This window comes from Sorghum bicolor, chromosome 3, assembly GCF_000003195.3.
Source record: "Sorghum bicolor cultivar BTx623 chromosome 3, Sorghum_bicolor_NCBIv3, whole genome shotgun sequence".
Lineage (NCBI taxonomy): Eukaryota > Viridiplantae > Streptophyta > Magnoliopsida > Poales > Poaceae > Sorghum > Sorghum bicolor.
The window spans coordinates 61,572,051-61,594,405 of record NC_012872.2 but is presented as its reverse complement, the minus strand read 5'-3'; the positions used below and the strand labels follow the sequence as shown (position 1 = coordinate 61,594,405).

Here is a 22,355-nt window from a genome sequence, read left to right as displayed (position 1 = left end):
GATAGTTGTTTCGCTACACAATCATATTGTCTAAAATTATACTTGTTTCCTTTTAAGCTTTGTTCTGAGGATATTTGTATGGGGTCGTTGCACAAAATATAGAAGCGATACAATAACGACAGAGGACTTGACATATGAAAATCTATATAAATCACGTCGTACACTCTAGTCACACGAAAGCATTTATGGGATGCCGTGACGCCACTGTTTAAAAAGGCTTGCGCTTTTAGAAGTGCTGACTAGATATGAAATTGTTGTCACATCAAGCACTCACCCCTTATCATTGATGGTAAAGAAAAATTAAAGAATATGAGAAGGAACCAATAATGGAGGTTTTGAGGTGTTTATGAATAAGCAGGAAGTATTCCTGTCGTGTGGGTTATTGGAGCATTTCTTGTTTCCAATGCACTGATGAACTTATGCCCTTGAGGCCTCAACATTTGGCCAACTTTTTTTTAGCTCTAATAAAGCGAGCAAATGGGATTTACATATGGGTAATGGTGGGTTATACGCAGTATCCTGGGTGGCTTGGGCACAACACGACAAATGGTTATCTGTTTAGGAATCGTCGCAGATATCACCGTACCAATATGTACCCACCTTTATTTCACCTTGGCTGGCACCAGTACAATATTTGTAGGGTCAGCCGAAAGTGTGAGTTTCACTTGGCCCTGCCACTCTAGGCGTGTAGCAAGCTGTTTAATTTCCCTTGTTAATTTTTTAATCAGCTAAATTTTAATCACTTTAGTAGCTAAATTTTCAAACACACTAACTAAAAAATAGTTTCACTAGTCATCTAAGGTCCTGTTTAGTTCAAAAAATTTTGCAAAATAGAAATAGTAACACTTTCGTTTGTATTTGATAAATATTGTCCAATTATGGACTAACTAGTCAAAATATTTGTCTTGTCGATTCCGACCAAACTGTGCAATTAGTTTTTATTTTCATTTATATTTAATACTTCATACATACGTCTAAAGATTCGATGTGACGAGAAATCTGGAAAATTTTGCAAAATTTTTGAGGAACTAAACAAGACCTAAGAGTAACTAAAATAGTTTAAGTTAGCTAAAATTTAGTAAGGGGACCAAACAAGACCTCAATCAAACAAACACCGACAACATCTTGCCACATGAATGTACATTGGAAAACTGGGAACAGGCTTGGACTGGCTGACTTGGATGGGTGTAATTTAGCACCCAAAAAAAGAGAACCTCGGCAGCACAACCCCCGCCCCGGTTCCCAACCCCCGCCGCGACGCTCCGGCCGCCGTCGCCGCCCTCCTGGCGGCGGCGGCGGCCCGCCCGCGCCTGCTCCTTCCTCCCCCCCCCCTCCTCCTCCACCACGCTCCTCTCCCCCCTCCACTTCTTCCCCCTCTCCCGTTGGCCTAGGGGCCTGCGGCGGCGCGGTCTCGTCGTGCGGCGGCGAGGTCTTCATCGGGGCGGGCGCTGGTGGCCAGGGCCGGGGGTCTGCCGGATCTGGGCCCCTGGCCCCCCTGCCGTCCGGCGGCTTCCCCGGCGTCGGCGTCGGCGAGACGAGGCCACCGATGGAGCAGGTGGCCGTCGAGCTGGTGGACGGCCGCATCCTCCGCGTCCGCGCGCGGCGGCAAGCACAAGCAGGACCAGGACGACGCCGGCGATAAGGGCGCCCCGGCGGCGGGCCACGAGGAAAAGGAGGAGGGGGGCACCGACGACGGCGGCGACGCCGTGAGGTGGCAGTGGCACTGCAGGGAGAGGGCTGGCGTGCGCGCGTTCGTGACGCAGTTCCAGGTGCCGGACGATGCCCAGCCACCCGTCCTTCGGCGACGACGGGCTCCTCCGTGGTGGTGGGCGTCGGCGGCCTGGGCCGGGGGACGGCCGGATCTGGGCCCCCGGCCCCCCTGTTCTGCTGCTGCTGCTGCCACCTCCACCGTTCTCCTCCGTCGGCCGGCCTGCCCGTCCTGTCCCCGGCGTCGGCGGCTTGTGGGACGGCCGGATCTGGGCCTCCGGCCTCTGATCTGGCGCGACTCCCCCGTTCCCTCCGTTGGCCGGCCTGCTTGGCGTCCGTCTGGGCTCCGGCGTGGTCGGGGTGGGGTGCAGGACGGTTGGGCTCGTTCGGGGCGGCTGCTAAGGCTTCGGCACTTCCTCCACGGCTGCGGTGGTCATCTGCTTGGCGGCGGACGGCTACGGCGGCCGGCTCACCTCGTGCGCTCCCTGCATCGTGGTGATGTGGGCAGCTGTTCGAGCGGTTCGCCTTCGGCGTCATGGCGGCGTGGTCGGCGTTTTGGAGCGGTTCGTGCACGAGTGGGTGGCGCTAGGCGAAAGCCGTGCCTTCTGGCCGACTATGGCGACGCCTTCGGGGCGTCGTTTTCCTCGTTGGAGGCATATGTCGTTGCGTACCCCTCCTCAGCCGACGGCGCTCGTCCCTTCTGGGGTTGATGGTTGCAAGGAACTAGGGCGCCTCGCCCGTATGGGACGGCAACGGCGGCGCTCCCCGCGTCGCTTCCCTTCTTGAAGGCGTTGCCGCCGAAGTTCTTTCTACGCGTGGCCTGCTGCCCGCATGGTCCCTCGGGCGTCGTGCCGAGCGTTTTCGTGCTTCTTGCTGCTCTCCGCTCAGGTTTGCTGGCTAGTGTTTGTTGAAGCTGCAGTTGTGCTCTTTCCGGTGGATGCTTTGCCACCGAGGTGTTTCCGGCGGACGCTTTGCCGCCGAGGTGCGTTGCTTTGCCACCAAGGATGCATCTCCGGCAGGTGGGTCGTTGAGGTTGCTGAGGTGGGGACGGATGCTTGGCCGTCGGATGGTTGCTTTGCCACTGAGGACGCGTCTCCGGCTGGGTTGGTCGTCGAGGTGGCTGAAGTGGAGACGGATGCTTGGCCGTCGGTTGGTTCGCTTTGCCACTGAGGACGCGTCTCCGGCTGGGTTGGTCGTTGAGGTTGAAGAGGTGGGGACGGATGCATGGCCGTCAGTTGTCCTTTATGTTGCGGCTCCGAACACTGCTGGCTACCTAGGTGTTGAGTTGTTCTTCTTGTTTTTGGCTTAGCTGTTGGGGTTGTTAGGTGGAGGATCCCCCTCAGGTTTTTTGCTTTTGTTTGTGTTCTGGATTTCAATGGTAATCTTTGGATTACTTGCGAACTCGTTTCTTTCGGCTCTTCTTCTTAATGAAAAACACGTGAAGTCGTGATCTCGAAAAAAAAAACCTCGGCAGCACCTATCACACTGGGTCTGTGCTTTAGGAAACATTCAATAACTAGAGCCATTTGCCCATTTCAAGCAAGCGCGCCCGCACAATTTCTGTCGCGAGTCGCGACAGCATACTCTAGCCACAGAAGAACCTGTCCTCGTCTAAGTAAGGGAAAAAAGGGGGGACGAATCTTTCCTGGTGTTACCAACAAACACGCATACAACCAAGCACTCGCTGAAAACAATAGCAAGTGTCAAGCAAAAAACGTCGAGGTGAACGTAGACGCAGTACCGACGGAGGAATCGTCGATTCAAACTTTATTCCAAATTTATCCTTCTCCGGAAGGACGGCAGCAGTGCCATGATTGACTAGGATCCAAAAGCCTAACCGGGGCTATTTTACATCACATCGCAAAAGATAAACACTGCGGAATACATAGGGGCAGAACAGGACGTGAAACAACTATGCTAGAAAGCTTAGAGGTAGCCGTATTGAAGCATGGAAGACTGAACCAAGTTGTATTCTTAGGAAATCTTGCAGTTGATGCAAGGCTACTGATTGTACATAACTGGAGTTGATTCGCATTCAGCGGTAGTTGCGGTAAATGGGGCTGTACATGCAGCTCTCTGCAAATTTCACCAGGTCCTTTGGCCGAGGGCGCCTACTTGCCAAACCTACAGGTGAGAAGAGTTAGTGATGAGCCGATCTTTGTTGATAAGAGCATAGTTATTTTTACTCATTTTTTCGTCTTAATGAAACACGGGGGCAGCCCTGTTCGCGAAAAAACTCATTTTTGTTATGAGATAGGCGATATATGCTAACCAAGTTCATATGCCTTCGCTGCAACGTTGGCTGCAATGTGGGCAGAGATCTTCCTGATGTTTGAGAAGGGAGGATAAATGAGCCCCTTTTCAAAATTTTCTTCTGTGACCTGCTGGGCCAGAGCCTCCGCTGTTCCAAGATGTATGATCAGAGTATTAGCTAATTCAGCATCTACTTCAAAGAAGGCCTAAAGTGTGCATCAACCAGCAGTTCTTTGGCTGGACTGAGCTCAAAAGATAGAACCATATACACAATGCTTTTATCTATAACTAAGCCTAGTAGCACTTACATGCTGCCAGAAGCATGTCATCATGAACGCGGATAGCCCCAGACATCACCACACCAAGGCCAAACCCTGGGAAGATATAGGCATTGTTTGCCTGTAGAAGCAGGGTCAGTTCTGAACATTTAAAGCACACAAAATATCTGCAACAACATGAGCATTGAGCAGCGTTCATCATCCATACCTGTCCGGGAACATGTATCTTGCCATTGTACTCCACAGGATCAAATGGACTCCCAGTTGCAAACACTGCTTGGCCCTGTGAATTCAGATCGTTAGTGCAGACCCATGACAGATAAAAAGTTGACGTGACTGCTGACTGAGATCATTACCTTGCTCCATGTGTAAGCTTGCTCAGCTGTGCATTCAGATTGCGACGTTGGGTTCGAAAGGGCAAGAATGATTGGTCTCTGTGGCGTTTAACAAAACACTGAGCTTCTAACCTTGTTGCCTCAATATACACACAACTAACAAATTGTGTTAGTGGAAGTTACCTCGTTAAATGAGGAGATCGCTTCAATAACGTCTTTTGTGAAAGTTTGCCCCTTCCCGGATGTGCCAATCAACACTGTTGGTTTGATAGCCTGGAATGCCATTTGGGTCAGGAATCAGGATACAGGACGTAAAGATTCAGGTGTCCATGATAAGTTATAAAATCCATAATTTCTTTTGAGGGAAAACTCATACGTTAACAGCATCTAAGAGGTTGTTGACTGGTTTATGCTCATGGGCCCATGGTTTCTTGAAGTGTTGAAGGGACTCCTTTCGTGTACTGACAATCAAACCCTGTGAATTGACCAGTATTTACTGTTAGCAATAAGGAATAAACTGATGTTCTGAAACAAAGATATAATGAAATAAAAGCGAGGAGGCCCTCTTCATAAAATTGACCTTTGAATCAACAAGCCAGATTTTCTTGCGGCACTCCTCTATAGGAGCTTTCGTCTGCGCATTAAGAAACTGTTAGGCCATCCAGACGTGTATAGCACAAGCCGGAAACAGCAGAAAAAAACCAACAGAAAATGAAGAAGCACCTGACGTGAGATCTCAAGAGCTATTAGTTCAGCGATACCTGTCCCAGCCTGCAAGCAACAGAGCAACTATTGATATGGGAAGAAAGATGGCAAACAAACCAACATTGGGATCTGAGAAAAATGCAGTTGTAAACAAGTTGAGTTAAAAAAAATGTAAATATAAATCCCAGGCATAGAAAGCTCCACTAATAGAATAAGAATGATATACACTATTTTGACTACCAAATTACAAATAGTTGAGTTGATACTTGGTTTGCATATAGCATGACACGCTTGGAATCAAGAGGGTTAGATCAGTACATTACATCTGGTATTTTATTATATACCAATACCATAGAAATCAACATACAAAGACTAGCTTGAAATTAAATGCCTATAAAAGAGTCACAGAAAAAATGACCTCTCCAGCACCCAGGAAAAGGTAAGTGTGATCTGCCAATGAACCACCAAGTAGTGTTTGGGCTGCAATAAGCCCAGCAAGAACCACAGAAGCTGTTCCCTGCAATATATAAACATTACAAATTTAAGAAATCACTTTTTAATAAGCCAACTTGCATTTAATCTTATTTTGTAAATATGGCACAGTAAGTCACTTGGCAAACAAGTCATAAGGCATCAAATAATACTACCTGAATATCATCATTGAATACAAGGTGAGTGGTGCCATATCTTGCAAGGAGATCAAAAGCATTATGGTTGGCAAAATCCTCAAACTGCATGATAAATAATAGTCAGGTAAAGATGTAATAGTGTCTCAGATATAGAAGTGCAAGTCTGGGATTACTCATTTGCCAGCTGCATAAATTTCTATTCCAAACTTAGCTCTGATAATGTATGGAGCCTTCTTAGTATGTGCCTTACCTGAATGAGCACTTTTTCCCCATAGTTTTGTTTCACAGCACTCATAAATTCTTGCAGAAAATCAGTGTACTCCTGAGTAGTACAAAAATGACTAATTAAGGACTTCAGTTTGAACTAGAACAAGATAGGAAAACAAGAACATGCTGATGGCCTGTTACACCAACCTGGCCCGTGGCTCTTCTTTGTCTCAAGCCAATGTAAAATTCGTCATTAAGCAGCTCCTCATTATTTGTACCAACATCCAATGTGATTGGCAAGCACTACAACATTATTGGTATCATTTATGTATCAAGAAAAAAAGCAGTCTGAATAACAGCACAAAGGTAGATATGAAAAGCTTACAGCAGATGGACGAACTCCTCCCAGGGCAGTGTAAAGGGAAAGTTTACCAACAGGAATCCCCATTCCCTAAATAGATGCTATCTCAATCAGCATAAAGCCTGGGAGATTGCTTGTCATCAATGCTCAATACACCTAGAACAAGATTCTACCATACCTGGCATCCGAGATCTCCAAGCCCCAAAATCCGTTCACCATCAGTAACAACAATAACTTGAATGCTCCTCTCTGGCCAGTTCTTCAGCACCTCAAGGATCTTTCCCCTGCACGACCAAATAAAACACCATATGAACCTGAACAGGCAATGGCAATTCTGAAGACCAAAAAAATCCATAAAGAAAAACTTACTTCTCCTTCAAACTGATATAAAGACCCTGAGGACGACTAAAAATGGATCCATACTTTTGGCAGGCCTCGCCTACAGTTGGTGTGTAGACGATAGGAAGTAACTCCTCCACATTGTCAATAAGCAGCTTGTAGAAAAGCCTCTCATTCCCTTCCTGTAATAAGACGGTATGAGAGAAAAGTGTAACCCAGATGAACTCCTTATATCAGCTATACTATGCATAACAAGGAAACTTAATGATCAGTTACCTGGAGGTCCATGAGGGCCATGTAGCGCTGCAAAGGCAACTGGTATTGTCGGATATTATTCATGATCTTTCTCTCCTGATGACATCAGAGTACACTTGGATCAGGTGGGCAGACAAATTTAAATTGTTTCATCATGACAGAAAAGTATCGAGGATAGTTGAACCTGGAGCTCCTGAGATACAATAGCTGGTGGCAGAAGGCCACGGAGGTAGTGCGTCTCACGCTCCCTCTCTGTGAACGCAAGTCCCTTGTTGTAACGGGGATCCCTCAGCAAATTGTAACCGCTACGACACACCGACAAAAAAAAATCACATGTCAAATTATACTGCCAAACAAAACGAAGTTGCTTTTGTCGAAACACCTATATAGTAGTGCTAATTTGTCCTTTCTGACAGGTGATCACGCATTCTATTTAGATGAATCAATCCTACCATAACCCCCCTATGAGCAAGCAAAGGAGACACCAAGTTAATTCGGTGAACACCTAGCCCCTGGGATAACAAAATGGGAAAAGTAACATGGTTTGATCTGATCAAACTTGAAGCATCGTAACTATAAGTTCATAACCTGAACTCCACTTCTTCAAAATGAATGAGGATATGCATCAATCACTGCAAAGTATTTGCTCAAACCAGGATAGGAACAAAACAACAGGAAGAAGAAAATGATCTCCGAAGGCCCTGTTTGGTTCCACCAACTAAATTTTAGCTAGCTAAGCTTTAGTCATTTTAGTAGCTAAAGTTCCAAACGCATTGACTAAAAAGAGCTAAAATAGTTTAGTTCCATTAGTCACCCAAGAGTAGCTAAAATAATTTTAGCTAGCTAAAATTAAAATTTAGTTGGTGGAACCAAACATGGCCGAAATAACACGGCATGAAGGTTGGTCGCAGGGATTTCTCGTTTCAAAACACGCACACGAGGGCACGTCTGTCACCGGCGGAGAAACAACGGGGCCCAGAGCCCAGTCACCGCGGCTGGTTACCCCGGGAACGAATCAGGCGACGCACATGCACGCACGCACGCTCACCTGGCGACGGAGACGGTCCATGGCGTGACGAGCTGCTCCTCGGTGGCGCGGTCCTCGCCGTAGGTGTCCTCGACGCCGCCCGCCACGGTGGCCGCGTCGTCCATGTCCAGCACGCACGGCGCGTCGCTGCCGCGTATCCCCTTGAGCGTGCTCTCCATCTCGCCCTTCGCTGAGGCCGAAGCCGCAGAAACCCACCTCCTGCCGCTGCCGGCGCACCACCACCAGGTCGCCGCGGCCGCTGCTGGTCCTCCCTCCCGCTGCCACTGCCGCGCGGAGAATGCAGTTAACGGAAGAAGTGATGGCGTGGTTAGTGCGGGAGCAAAGCGAGATGGAGATGTTATTTAACGGCGGGCGAGGCGAGGCGGGGGGCGGGGGCTGCTGCTGGTTGCTGGGCTGCTGGCGTTAGCAAAGACTTTCGTCGGTGTGGTGGCGGCCGTGGGAGGGAGCAGGGAGAGGGAGGTTGACCGCGAAGTTACCCGGAGGAAGCGGACGCGAAGGGCGCGCATGGCCGCCTGACGAGCGGGGCCCCACCGCCCACGACCCGAAGGGTGAGGACAACGGGCAGCCGACGCGTCTCGCCGACTCGCCCGGCGGCGGAAGGGGGTGGAGTGGTCGAGTGGAACAGGTGGAGGCTGCTGCTGGCAACGTGGGGTTGGTGGAAGCCGACTGTCTGCGCCCAGCGCCCCCGACCCCGATGGCGATTGGTTGGTTCTATTTCTATCCTGTTCGGCTTCGGCAGTTCGGCGCGGCTCTGCCCAGTGTCGTTCGGTGGCGTGACAGGCCCTGGCTAAGGGTAGGGGTGATTAAAATGGGATCGGCAGATGATTAGGGTTAAAATGGGATCCATGTGTAGTGTACTACTGATCTCGGATTGTTTATGGTTGAGGTGCGCCATCAGCGGTAACGAAATGGATAATCTCGGTGGGTTTAGCTGACACCGACAGAAACGTGCGAGACGATGCAGACACATGTGATGTGCGCTAAGCTAGATAACCATTTTCGAAACCATCAAAATGATTCCCCTCCCAGGCTCCCCCGAGGCCCGAACTGCAGGACCGCGACTCTGCGAGACAGAAAACGTGCGTGGCCAGGTCCAAAGGGGCAAGCCGGCAAGGACACGGGGGCAACCGGCCAAGGTTTTAATGGTCCTACTCCTACCAGTACCAGTAGTAGCCCTACTACTGTTCCTATCTATGTGGTTAGCTCCAAAACAAATGTGTCACCGTTGCGTGACCGGTTCAAGCAGCGCTGCCGGTGAGTTTTGAGTGGATGTGAATCGTCCCGGACGAGGGCGGACGTTAACGTGGAACGAACCCTTTTTTTCCCCAACAGAATGGATGATTCCGGCAATCTGGCTGGATAATTCCGTCACGCATCGTGGCTCCGGATCAGTAGTTTCCAGGCCGATTTCCCTTCTCCTATTTTTTCTTTTTTGATAAAAAAAGTTTCCAGGTCGTTTTTTTCCGTCACGAAGATAGTTTCCAGGCTGATTGGTTGCTCTGAAAACGGAAAATCAGAACCCAAACCGTTCGGCCCGCCATTTCTTAATGGTCAGCCACACAAACATGCATCGTGATTCGGATATGGCCTGGCCCCCATGCTCTGACTTGTTAACCGCCACGCCCGCGAGTTGCTGACTGTGCTATCTCGTTGCTTCTATCGTCTCGCCCAATTTCTCGCCACACACCCTGAGTCACGCATCCTCCATCCTCGTTGCTCTCAAAGGCCTTGTTTAGTTCTAAAAAAATTTACAATATTTTTCAGATTTTTCATCACCTCGAATCTTGTGGCATATATATAAAGCATTAAATATAGATAAAAGAAATAATTAATTACACAATTTATCTGTAATTTACGAGACGAATCTTTTGAGTCTAGTTAATTTATGATTGGACAATATTTGTCACATATAAACGAAAATGCTACAATGCTTAATTTACAAAAAAATTTTGGAACTAAACAAGGCCTATAGTAAACTGCCAAGGCCAAGACTTTTTCCTTGAACGCGAGATTCATTTGTTTACATGCTTTGTTTCATTATTATTAATTTATGTATTTACGTATTAGTCAGCTACCTGAAAACACCCGGACCATAAAGCTTACAAAGCATGTCGCTCTGTCTGTTTGGCTGATAAGTCATAACTGAAAGTACTGTTCGTTGATTTATTATAAGAAAAAAATACCGCTGAATGACTAACAAATTCAATAGATAAACTCAAGTGAACGGAGCGAAGCGTGCACGAGCTGACAAAATGGCAAGAGCGTTTAGCCAGTCTTCTCTTCGTCGATCATCCATGCATGTAACGCAGTAAGTAATCGATCATGCGCGAGAGAGTCCAGTTAAATCGGGCAAATAACAAGTGTACTATAAGAAGCTTCTTGTTATCATCAAGCAATTCATCGAGGTTTCATTCGGGTGCCTGTCACTTCATCTTCCCGTCAACCTTGGATTTCGTCTGTTTGCTACCATTCGATAACTGCACGTATGTTGAACTCAAATGATTAGAAAAAGCTGATGATAGTCTGTTCGTTGATCTGAAAATTTATGGCAAATTTATCTTAAAAGAAAAATATTATTAGCTGACAGAAAAAATATGGCTTATTATAAGAAAACGAACGACTCTGACGTGATTGCATTGGCATAAATCAAGGTGCACGATATGAGAGCTTGAAGCCCTGGACTGCAGAGCGTTGGAATAATAGGCTTTGCCCATATTAATTTATCACGTTGTTCCAAATAAATCTCAAAAACCATTCGCATGTCCAAGAAGAGAAATGCTAGAATGATTAGTCCTGCCTTGTTTATGGAAGTGAAGGATGATATAGAAGCCCACTCCACCATGGGCGGATGTATATTATATACTAGATATGCACCCATGCAAAAACAGAAAAAAATGATTATAGCTAAATTTTCACTATATTCGCACTCTTAAAATAAAAGTTTACGCATCCACAAGTTAAGCACACGCTTTTGAATTTTCTCTAGCTCCGCCACTGCACTCCACTAAAGTAATGTATCAAGAAAGAAAAAGGAACACCGGGCCATATGTTACCTTTGTAAATGGTCAATCGATGTTTTGCGCATCGTGACCTTGCGGAAGTGCTATCTCTTTTTTAGTTTATTTTTGTTGCGTTGTTATTCAAGTCTACGAGTAAAAAATCTAATCAGTTTATGTGATCATGACACGAGATCATGTGTTTTCCTTATATATATATATATATATATATATATATATACAATCTACCAGCAACCTTCAAAAGTCAATTTATTCAATCTCGGGTTTGCCCCTTTCAGGTGGGTTGAGCATCTCCAATAGTTCGAATTGAGGAGTTTCTTTGCACTTGGATAAAAAAATATGAGTATATTTATTGGATTTCTCCAACAATTTCTAAAATCTCACGCCTAAAATATAAAGGATAATTTTGCATTACGAATCCTAGACTATTTTCAAATAAACCTAACCACTTTTATACTTTCTTTATCTTCTATACATTTGCATTTGGAAACTTTGTCCTACTCCTTATTATTCTCCACGTTCTTCCACCTCCAGATTGGCCTATTGATACACACGTGTATATTTCCGTGCGATTGAGACAGTCAAGAGTTGAGATAAGAAGTTGCTGGAAAGCAGTTTTTTCTTTAAACTTGCAAAAAAAAAAAATCAAGATTGTGAGTGGGTTTTGGAGCATCTCTAGTAGTTCTAAGAAATCGTTGAGTTTTCGAAGTGGCTAAATACGTTGGGAGCAAAATTATTAGGTTCCTCTAGTAGTTTCCAAATTTTAATTCATAAGATAGAGAAGACAAATTTGCATCAAGGATCAAAAACTATTTTAAGTCACAATAACCACTTTGTTTATCTCTTGTATATTTGTATTGAGAATCCTGTCCTTCTTATTCCTCCCCATGTTCCTCTACCTCCGAATTGGTAGCCATAATTGCATAATTGCCTTGATTCGTAAAGACTGGGAGTTGAGACAGGGAGTTGTTAGAAAGTATTTTTTTTATCTTGCCAAACAAATTGAAAAGTTTAGGATTTGTTTTTAGGAACGTTTTTTTAGGTATGATTTTATTCATTCATTCTACAAGGTAGACAAAGGAACACGACAAAAAAGAAAATTACATTAATGGTCCTATTTGCTTTTTTCGGGAACGCGAGTGGGTTTTGAAAACTCTGGGGAGACAACGACACCACCGCCCTACTCTGATCCAGTGGGCTGCACGGGTATGGTCCGGAGTACCCTAGTCCCTAGGCCCAGCCCAAACAACGCTTCACGCTCGCGACTCCGCTCGCCTGCCCCAGCGTTAGCGGCGACCCGGCGAGCTTCTCCCTTGCCCCGGAGCCCGGAAGCCCCGCGTCCGTCCCCGGACCCTCGCCCCGGTGGCCCCATCACCCCAGCCCCGGCGTCCCCGCTCCCAGGCTCCCAGCCCGACCGCCCCGTCCCCGGCGACCGGCGTCTCGGACGGCCGCGGCCCCAGCGCCTGGTGAGCAGTTTCCCTCTGATTCTCTCCTCCTTGCTCTCCCTGTTAGCAAGTTTTCCCCAGATTCACAACCCTAACTTTCCTTTATATGTGAATTTGTTAGCTAGTTATCGTTAGATTTTTCCTTGATTTAGTTCAATTGATGTAGCTTGTAGATGTATGCAGTAGGAATCAGGGATCTATTCGTTGATTACTTATGCTTCCCTCCGGTGGTGGAGGGCATTTTTTGGAATGGATTTTGTCAAAACCAAGCGGAGAATTGGAGTAATAAGATGAGTAATAGTCTTTTGGACGATTGCCTTGTCACGTTCATTGAGAGATGCATTTTGGATGATGTGGATGAAGATGACGTAATTAAGACTTCCATGGCCATTATAAAGCGGCATAGGCCAAAAAGTAGTGTTATAATCCTATTTGGCATTTAAGCTTATATTGCCGTGTATGTATATTCCTAACTATTAGTGTGCTGTTTTGAACTATTTGCATGATAATTTAAGACTTACTAGATATATGCCTGTGCGCTGCACCGGGTTTACGATTGTTTGAATTTAACATCAGTAATCGGACACAGGCGTGTAAGCTCCAAGGACTTCATATCGGACACAGGTACATGGATCCTGTCTTCGTCTCGGAACCTGGTAGCATGTGGACATGTGAGCTCTGAGTATAGTATGATTTTATCATATGCGGATGCGTGAGCAGGGATAAGGTTTGGTATCACCAGGTAGATGATGACTTTAGAGTCTTTTTAGGTGTAGTAGAAAGTAGAGAAGAGATAGAGGTTATGCTATTTAGTAGTTGTGTACCAAATCGTGGGACAATTTTGACGATAGTTTACAGAATTGCTAAATGGAATCTACTGGTTTGCATATAAAAATTTTGGTTCCACATACCTCATACAAAAATCCTAGATCCACCACTGCCTATCACCTATGTACGGTTGACATGTCTGTGTTATCATTCCTATGTATAGTATTGCGTAGCCGTTTTTTACTTTGCATTATCCATTACTGGCCACTATTGACATGTCGTAATACAACTCATTTTCTTCAATACCATTTTCGTTTTTGTTTCTATGGAAAAGCATGGAAACGGAAACAACTTAGTCCTCTTCTGACCGTCTTGATCCCCACACAGCCATGCGTTTTCATATGTTTATGTCAGAGTAGTCATATGTGTTACTGTCATACATTAATCATGTAAAAAACTATTACACTGTCTGAAAGTTCTGTTATGTGTAAGATTTTTCTTTTTGTAGTGATGCTAACATACATCTGGATTCACAACATACTAGCATTATATATAGCCTCATTTTGAACTAAGTAATTTCGTTGGAATTCTTGACTAGTATTATATAGCTAATAATTCCATGCCACAAGTCATCAATTGAAACATTAACAATTTTCTCAAACTTTAAATTATTGTTGGTGGCCATATTGGGATTCCTTCTGGTTAGGTGCTTATAACTTGCCATGTATTTCTTTACAGGCTACACAGAAAAATCTGCACCCAAAAGTTGTAAAGTTCACCAAGAACCTCGCAGGATAACACAAGTGCTGAATTTTGGAAATGGATCGTGGGCGTTATGTTCCACAACATGGATGGGAGAACAACAGTGTAATTGCAGTCTTTTCCTTTACTAACTACTGAAGATGATGAAATAGCAGAATTTTGGCCATGCAGTTGGCCTCTGTATCCAGCATTAGTTGTAAAGGAGTTCAAGAAGAGGCCGTTGCTTAAATGGAATGGATTTACCTGCCTGTTCTGTAGAATTTGTTGCTGACTCGACTTATTCTGTTGAATCTACAGGCACCAAATGGGTATGGTGTAATCAATGAGCCAGATTTTAGGTAAGTCAACTGGTCATTCTATTGTTCTGTTAACTGGGGTATTCATGTTCTTTATTCCTGTAAAATGTGTCGAATCTTTTTTTTCTAATTTCTCTAGTAAGCCGAGATATGTAATTTAGTACTGGGTTAACTCTTCAACAAGTTATCCCCTTTTGTGGTTTCTGTCATGCCTTTATTATTTATATAGTGCTTTGCCATATTACCATATCTTCCCCATTAACTTAATTTGCAGGTCTGGCGGATCCTACAATGGTAGGAGATCTGTGGATGAAGGCTTTCCTAGAGATTCATATGGGAGGGGTGCATTCTGTCAGGATACACATGATAGAAATATGTATGCACCACCACCCTCTGTTGGTGGAATGTGGTCTCAGCCTCGAAGGAACCATGATGAGGAATATGCAACTGCAAGAGATCACAGAAGGCATGTCACTGATTATCGCAATGATGGAAAGCATCATGAGTTTGATTCATACAGAGGAGTTGATAGACTCCGTGATAATTATCATGCTACTGACAACTATTATGAATCTGGCAGTCACCGTGATTTTGGTGTTGATAGGAGCAAAAAGACTGGAAGCAGAGAACGTGCCGAGTTTCATGGTGAGTTTGAAGATCGGTACCGCAGTTCTCACCAAAGCCGAGAGGACAGCTATGAGAGAGATCATGAATATGGTCGTTACAGTTATGATTCGGACTATGAGAGAGGCAGGAGAGATAGTAGCTGGAGAAGACGTGATTCATGTGAGAGCGAACGCGAAAGAAGTGGATTAAGTCGTGAAAGAGAGGAAAGTCCATACATGCGCCATAGCCATTCTCGATCACGTGGGCGTGATGATCGATCAAGATCACGGTCTAGATCAAGATCTCCTCGTGTGAGAAGTCATGGTCGGAACCAAAGAGATGGCTTGCATGATGATAATCGATTTGACAGAAGAAGGGAATATGATTGGGATGATAGGAGGCATGGTGATTCACTGGTATGGACATACTGCATACATACATACATACATACATACATACATACATACATACATACATACATATATTTTTAGCTGTCGGTTTGGAATTTACAAACCATGAGTTTGCATTCATGTTTGCAGGCCCCATCTGCCACTGTTGTTGTCAAGGGACTGCCCCTGAAGACTAATGATGATGACCTATATCAGATTCTTGTACAACTTCCTCTTCATAACTTGTTGCACCAGTTGGAAGTGTATTGTCTGGTTCGTTTTAATCATTTCGTCTCTTCTCTTGTAGGCTCAGTGGGGCCCTCTACGCAGTGTGCGTGTGATCAAGGAACGGAGTTCTGGCATGTCTCGTGGATTTGCTTTTATTGACTTCCCCACTGTGGTACTAATCAAACAAGTGTTATTACATTACTCATCCAAACTTTCATATACTGTTAACACAGTTTTATCCTCTCCACAGGAAGCCGCCTGTAGAATGATGGAAGCTACTGGAGAGAATGGTCTCGAAATTGATGGCAGGAATGTGTTCTTTCAGTACAGGTATACGTGTTTTTCTATTTAGAAATAAGTATGTTTCACTGCCATCCTATACGAAGTCGTCCATCCTATGCAATCCCTGTTAGCGTGCTGGTGAATAAATGAGTATGCAGTGCATGGTTGCACTTTTTTCTTCTTCTTTTTTTGCTAATTAGTGTCTTGAGGAGTTGTATTATGCTTTTGGAGTTGTCCTTTTTTGTATCCTTTGTAACTATACTTCTTACTTGAGGTTACCTTAAGCTATGAAGTTCTCATTTGTGTTGGCCGTATATCCTGTAACTGGCATGAGTAATAATAAGCTAGTCGTATTGGCCATGTTTGTTTCTGCTTATATTCTGATTCTCGGTGGAAAAAAAAGCAAGACTCCCACAAAGACACTTCGATTGTTTCTGCCTTTTCTGAACTAGCACAATCAAGAATCGAAAAAAGCCCCACGGTACGGCGATTATAATCGAGTCTTCTGTAAGCGGAAACAAACAGGGCCAGCAATCCAATAATTCTCATAGTAGGCTAGCATATAACCAAACAGGATACTCTAATTTCTCTTCTCTTCGTTCAAATTACAGAGCTTTATCATAAATCAAACTTATCTGACTTTGACCAAGTTTATAGAAAAACACACCAACATATACAGCATCAATTTATTTTCACTGCAATCTCTATGAACTGGTCCTGATAATTGCATTTATTTGAACTTGTAGATGTTATTATATTTTTCTAAAAACTTGTTCAGATTGAGAGAAGATTGACTTAGAATAAAGGTAGAGTGACATATAGTTTGGAATGGAGATGTAGTAGTTATTTTGATGACATAAGATCACATGACTCTAATTCAATTAGAGTTCAATAATAAAAAGATTCAGCAGTACAAGATTTCAGTGGGCAAAAGTGGGGTTACTTCATTATGTTACCATGGGAAGGTTCTTGTGATCCTTATATGTCAACTAAGTTCTGTTAGTGCGTGGGTTGGGTTGGTGGGGGGCGAGTCTTGTCTTCCTTTTATTGTTGTACTAGCCTTTTGTGCTCATGTGTTTATATGAAAATTCCTTCCAGTGCAGTTAATTCTAACACTGTCTTTACTGCAGTAGTAAACCAACTGGTGGGATGGGTGGGCCTTCTCTTGGACAAGAAAATTTTACAAGGCCTACTTATGGGCAGAGGACTGTTGCTGCACCATGTGACTGGATTTGTACTATATGCGGATGTATGAATTTTGCACGCAGGACCTCCTGTTTTCAGGTACTTGTAAGGATATTATTTTCCATATCACATTTCCATCGGTCCCCGCCCCTTCCCCCACACCCACACATCCCACCTGAACACCAGCTTCTGTACAATTCCTCATTGCATCTGCCATTTTCCTGAGTCCTGACTATTGTGGCCTGTAGCTTAAACTGGTGAGTGGGTTAGTGGCAGGGCAAGGTGATGTGTTTGATTTCGTCTACTTGTTAGTTTGTTCTACTTAAAGAACACTGCTACTTGTTAGTTTGTTCTACTTAAAGAACACTGCCATAGTGTTGTGTAATTTTATATTTTTCTATATGTGCATGAAAATACTACAACTCTACTTTGCCTTATTTTTCTTAAGTTAATAGCTAGGTAACTAATTAGTTTTGTGATTTTGCTCTGGCTAATCATATGTTTATTTGTATTTGCATAGTGCAATGAACCTCGTACTGAGGATGCTCTACCAGCTGATGCGACAGGTTCCACTCCACACTTTGGGAGAAGGGGATCTGATCTAGGCAAGTTTTGTGCTTTCATAGTTTTGTTCTGGAATTATGTGAAGTATGCATCGTGTTGCCTTATTTAGTTGCGGTCATTTGCAGGTCCAACTCATGTTTTAGTTGTTCGTGGCTTGGATGAAAATGCTGATGAGGAAATGCTTCGGTACGAATTTGCTAAGCACGCACCAATAAAGGTGGGGAATAAACTAATTGCTTGATTAGGTTTCTCTTATTTTTCTGGACACGTTACATGTGATTTCTCACCAGGACATCCGTCTTGTTCGGGATAAGTTCACTCATGTATCTAGAGGTTTTGCCTTCGTTCATTTCCATTCGGTAAGTAGTGTTGTCTGGTGGATTGAGTTGAGCTTTTTTTTATGTTTAAAGTTCCTTACAATTTTCAACATACTGTTGTGACAGGTGGAAGATGCTACGAAAGCTCTGGAAGCAACAAATGGGATTACACTTGAGAAAAACGGTCAGGTTTTGCGTGTAGCATATGCTAAAAGTACACATGGACCTGCATCAGGGGGTTCACAGTCAAACAGCCTTGCTGCAGCTGCCATTGAGGCTGCATCATTTGCTCAGCAGGTTTGTTATAGCTCCTGATACTGTAGGATTAAGCATTTACTGTTTCTATTTATATATTACGGTATTACCTTTGTTCTTTCTTACAGTATTGGGTTCTTTGCAAGCTGCACTGTCAAATTTTTAGAGACGTTACAATTCTGAAAGCATGGAGATCGGGCATATGAAAAATACCACTAGATTTGTTTCTAAAAGCACTTAATAGTCATTAGTTACTAATGGAAAGTACTAAAAAATCAGAACCACATTTTTAAAAATGCTAAGATGTCAAATAAGCAGAATGAAAAAGGACAGGGTACTGACCTTCATCACATTCTCATGTTAACTAAGCACATAGTTTAGGCAGGTTGTAGACACGTTGCTCATTGGTTTAATGCCTTTGCCTGTTGCACCAGTATGATGCCATTGGTTGGGCTCCAAAAGAGTACAATCCTGATGACAAACAGAACAGCAACTCTGAATCTCAAAAGGATGGTGGCACAGCACAGTCAGGATTTGTTTGGGATGAAAAATCTGGTTACTACTATGATTCCGCATCTGGATTCTATTATGATGGAACGACTGGTAAGTCTCTGAGTCTACCGAATCAAAATTTTGTTGAAACCACTGCTAATGTTGTTGGTAATGTTATGGTTACAGATCTTTTTCCATTTATGTTGTAATATGTAATCTTATTTGTTGTAGGCCTTTACTATGACAGCAACTCTGGAGTTTGGTTTTCGTACGATCAACATACTCAACAATATGTCCCTTGTAACGACCAGAGCAATGCTAAGACAGCCGGGGAGGCGGCCAGTGAGAACACAAAGACGTCAGATAGTAATAGTGGCAAAAAGGTTGTGATCTCTGCGCCTGCTGCCACAATTAAACAAAATGAGAAAACTTCACTTCCTGATGCTGTTCAAGCTGCTGCAAATGCAGCCCTGGCTGCAGAAAAGAGAGAAAAGGAGAAGGCAAAAGAGATTAAATTGGCCTCAAAAAGTAGTCTCATAGCTAATAAGAAAAAGATGAACAATGTCCTAGCCATGTGGAAGCAAAGGAATCAAGAAGGGCAGGCCGCACGAATTGTGCTTGATGACAAAGAACCATCAAGTTCTGATGATAAATTTAATCATTCACATAGTGGAACTGTATTCTCTTTGAAAAGCAAGCTGAATTCTGACTTTGAAAATGCTATGGTTAATTCTCTTGGCCAAGGAATTGCATCGACCCAAATGTTGGATGCCGATGTAAAGCCTAGACCTGTCAGTAACAGCTTAGGGACTACAGTTATGGGTGTCATAAGAGGTTCTGCTAGAGGAGTGATCAAGTCAGATACTACGTTTCATGCATTGTCTAATGCCGGGAGCACTGACTCCCGCACCACTATAACCACAAGAGCAAGTGGCTTAATGACAAGTCCTGAGGCACTTGTAACTCCTACACCCTTCAAAACTGATGTGTCTGCCTTAGTCTCTAATACTTCATCGGGAGTTTCTGGGAGTGGTAAACGTCGATTTTCTGAGGCACCAGGGCAATCCCAGTACAGGGATAGAGCTGCAGAAAGACGAAATCTGTATGGATCATCTCTTGGCACTGATGCTGTTGGATTGGATTCAAGTAAGAATACACTTTCTTAAGTTTTTATTGCGTACAATTGCTGTCATTTTTCCATTGTCATTCCATCAGCACGATGTGTTAGTAACAGCAACATACTGTCCGTCCAGAAATTTATTTTTCTTTGTTATTCTCATAATTATCATTTTTTGCTGAAGCATCGTTGGCGGCATGCTCAGTTTCGTGTTAGTGTTTATATATGGCTGACTTGGTATTTCTGGGGATTTTTTTTGTTACCATTGGAATATGTCCTTGACCCAACATACAGTTTAGGGATGGTATTTTTGGTTTTGCTTGTAAGATTTTTATTGATTTTCATGAAATTACCTTTTGTCAAGCTGGTGACTATCCATCCCGAAAGGGTTCGAGTGAGATAGGGTTGATGCCGTTTCCTCCTGGCGTGGGTGAACGTTCCAGTGGTGAAATTGGCAACAGCGAAAACTATGAAGTTATTACTGCTGATAGAGCAATCGACGAAAGCAATGTGGGCAACCGTATTCTACGCAACATGGGGTGGCAAGAGGGACTGGTAAGTTCATCTCCCACGTATTTCTCAGTTTGAGAGGCTCTCAGGCTTGTTAGCATTTTCTTTGCAATGTCTCCTGCATTTGGTCAATGAGTGTTTATGTCCCCTTTTTATTTCTCCTGCTACTGTAAATGCATGTCTTTGGAATCCAATTTATGTAAGTTTTTTTTGAGCCAGTAAATATGCCTATTTGTAATAAGGTAGCAGTATCAATTATGTTAATGAAACTCTCTGGTTTTAAATATGCCTTTTTGAGCCAGTATTTTAGTGAAACTCTGGTTTTAACCGGAGTACTCAGAGCATGGGAAAGGCGTCTCCAATGGTTCCCATATAGCTAGTCTAGAAAGAATCTCATTGGCTATCAAGGAGACAGATCAAATAGCTAGCAACTCCTAAATAGCTAGTCTAGCACGATCTCCTAAAAACACCTCTCTGACAGTTCACATAACTCTCCACTGTTGTGTTCATTTTTTATTATTTATATGTCTCATCTAGCTAGCTATTTACAAATTGTCATTGTGGACGCCCTAAGCTGTTAGTATCAGTTAGCAAATCGTAAGCTTCTCTTGTTGATCTCTTTCAAGAAATAACTAATGAAGTGACTAATTGATTGTGAGTCCATGTGCTTCCTTAGTGTCTAGAGACTCTAACAGTGTAAGAATCAGAAGTCACTGACACATTTAGCCTGAGTGAGAAGATGTCTAGTGGGAATGAATAGTTTGTTGGGCATGAGAAGTGACCGAATGCAGGGGGAATCAGTGTGCCCATATTCCCTACATTGTGGAAAGTTCGAAAATATTATGTTATATCCTTCTGATGTGGGTGTGCATTTGTATTGTTTTTGTTTCTTGCAACTACTTCGAAAATATCCAGGGTCTCGGAAAGGATGGCAGCGGTATCAAGGAACCAGTCCAGGCAAAATCCGTGGACGTCAGGGCTGGACTGGGAAGTCAGCAGCGGAAGGCTGATCCATCCCTGGAGGCCCAAGCCGGGGACAGCTACAAAACCATCATCCAGAAGAAGGCCATGGCAAGATTCAAGGAGATGTCCTAGCTAGACCTTTTTCCTTTTTTTTTGGGTGTGTGTGTGTGTGTGTGTGTGTGTGGGGGGGGGGGGGGGGGGGGGGGGGGGGCTACTCGTCGGTTGCTGCATTTTTTTTAGACCGATTCCCTTTTTTTTTTTCAGTCTGCACTGTTTTGCTTGTGCTTTTTCATAAACCTGGCTGCTGAATTGTGATTCATTACCCTCAAAAGGGCCACCGACGCACCGTGTTTATTTTATTACTATGTAGCTCAAGATCTGGTTTCTTTTTTGTCGTGTGTTGGGGTTTTCACTTGCACGAAGCCTGTGTGCTGATCAGTTGCTTTGCCAGTATGGTTTCCATTCACTGTAAACTGAACTGTAGGAGCACATCCTTTCAATATGTTTGTAAACAACAATACGTGACTGATTCAACACATTAATGTCATATCCAGAAAACATTGTTTTAACCAGGAACACTAAAAAAAAGCATGTCATATCCAGAAATCATGTGAGACAACTGCTTCAAGCGTGATTGTTGATCAATGATCACCACGAGTATATTGGCCTTTCCAAGCGACCGAACAATTCTGTCAATGCCAATGCATACAATCAAGTAGCTTCACTTACATCAAGTAACCATCGGGTGTCTGAACCGAAATTCAGTCTAATGCCTTTCGCAAATCTAATCAAACACTCAACGGTAGAGCTTTCAGCAATCCTTAAACCTTCATTCAATACATCTGTTGGGATGTATCAGCCCAATTAGCTGCTGTGCACTTAAGTAAATGTGAAAAACCTACGTTAACGAAAATATGGAGACTACTCACCAAGGGTGTGCACGATACACTCAAACAGATGCCTCTTCATCCTAAACCTCGGTCTAAAATCTAAATTGAGCATCAAGTAGAGAATTCAATCGACCCAGCGCAGACGCGGTTCT

The 22,355-nt window shown here is 44.0% G+C and overlaps 2 protein-coding genes and 1 pseudogene across 7 annotated transcripts; 2 read left to right on the top strand and 1 right to left on the bottom strand.

Moving 5' to 3' along the window:
- On the top strand, window positions 1,133–3,268 carry LOC110433744 (annotated as a pseudogene).
- LOC110433907 (NADP-dependent malic enzyme) lies at window positions 3,349–8,555 on the bottom strand. Its single transcript, XM_021456966.1, has 19 exons — window positions 8,118–8,555; window positions 7,254–7,374; window positions 7,091–7,165; window positions 6,845–6,996; window positions 6,654–6,759; window positions 6,500–6,565; window positions 6,322–6,417; window positions 6,158–6,229; window positions 5,926–6,009; window positions 5,697–5,795; window positions 5,297–5,344; window positions 5,154–5,207; window positions 4,950–5,048; window positions 4,757–4,846; window positions 4,595–4,672; window positions 4,447–4,521; window positions 4,269–4,359; window positions 3,980–4,108; window positions 3,349–3,831 (listed from the first exon to the last, which is right to left on the bottom strand). Exons 1-19 carry the CDS (start codon window positions 8,273–8,275, stop codon window positions 3,743–3,745), a joined length of 1,782 nt encoding a protein of 593 aa, XP_021312641.1. The 5' UTR covers window positions 8,276–8,555; the 3' UTR covers window positions 3,349–3,742.
- Window positions 12,385–21,508, top strand: LOC8069812 (SUPPRESSOR OF ABI3-5). 6 transcript variants are annotated; one of them, XM_021456829.1, is made up of 17 exons: window positions 12,386–12,600; window positions 14,086–14,214; window positions 14,407–14,447; window positions 14,680–14,871; window positions 15,010–15,427; window positions 15,551–15,622; window positions 15,708–15,800; window positions 15,879–15,958; window positions 17,041–17,194; window positions 17,616–17,700; window positions 17,785–17,876; window positions 17,950–18,018; window positions 18,103–18,273; window positions 18,666–18,834; window positions 18,955–19,869; window positions 20,205–20,395; window positions 21,266–21,508. In XM_021456829.1, the coding sequence occupies exons 2-17, from the start codon at window positions 14,167–14,169 to the stop codon at window positions 21,443–21,445; spliced, it is 2,970 nt and encodes a 989-aa protein (XP_021312504.1). In that variant the 5' UTR covers window positions 12,386–12,600; window positions 14,086–14,166; the 3' UTR covers window positions 21,446–21,508. The 6 variants fall into 6 exon arrangements, with proteins under 6 accessions (XP_021312501.1, XP_021312504.1, XP_021312503.1 ...); XM_021456828.1 differs by having other exon boundaries at window positions 14,986–15,427; XM_021456824.1 differs by adding an exon at window positions 13,169–13,203 and having other exon boundaries at window positions 14,680–15,427.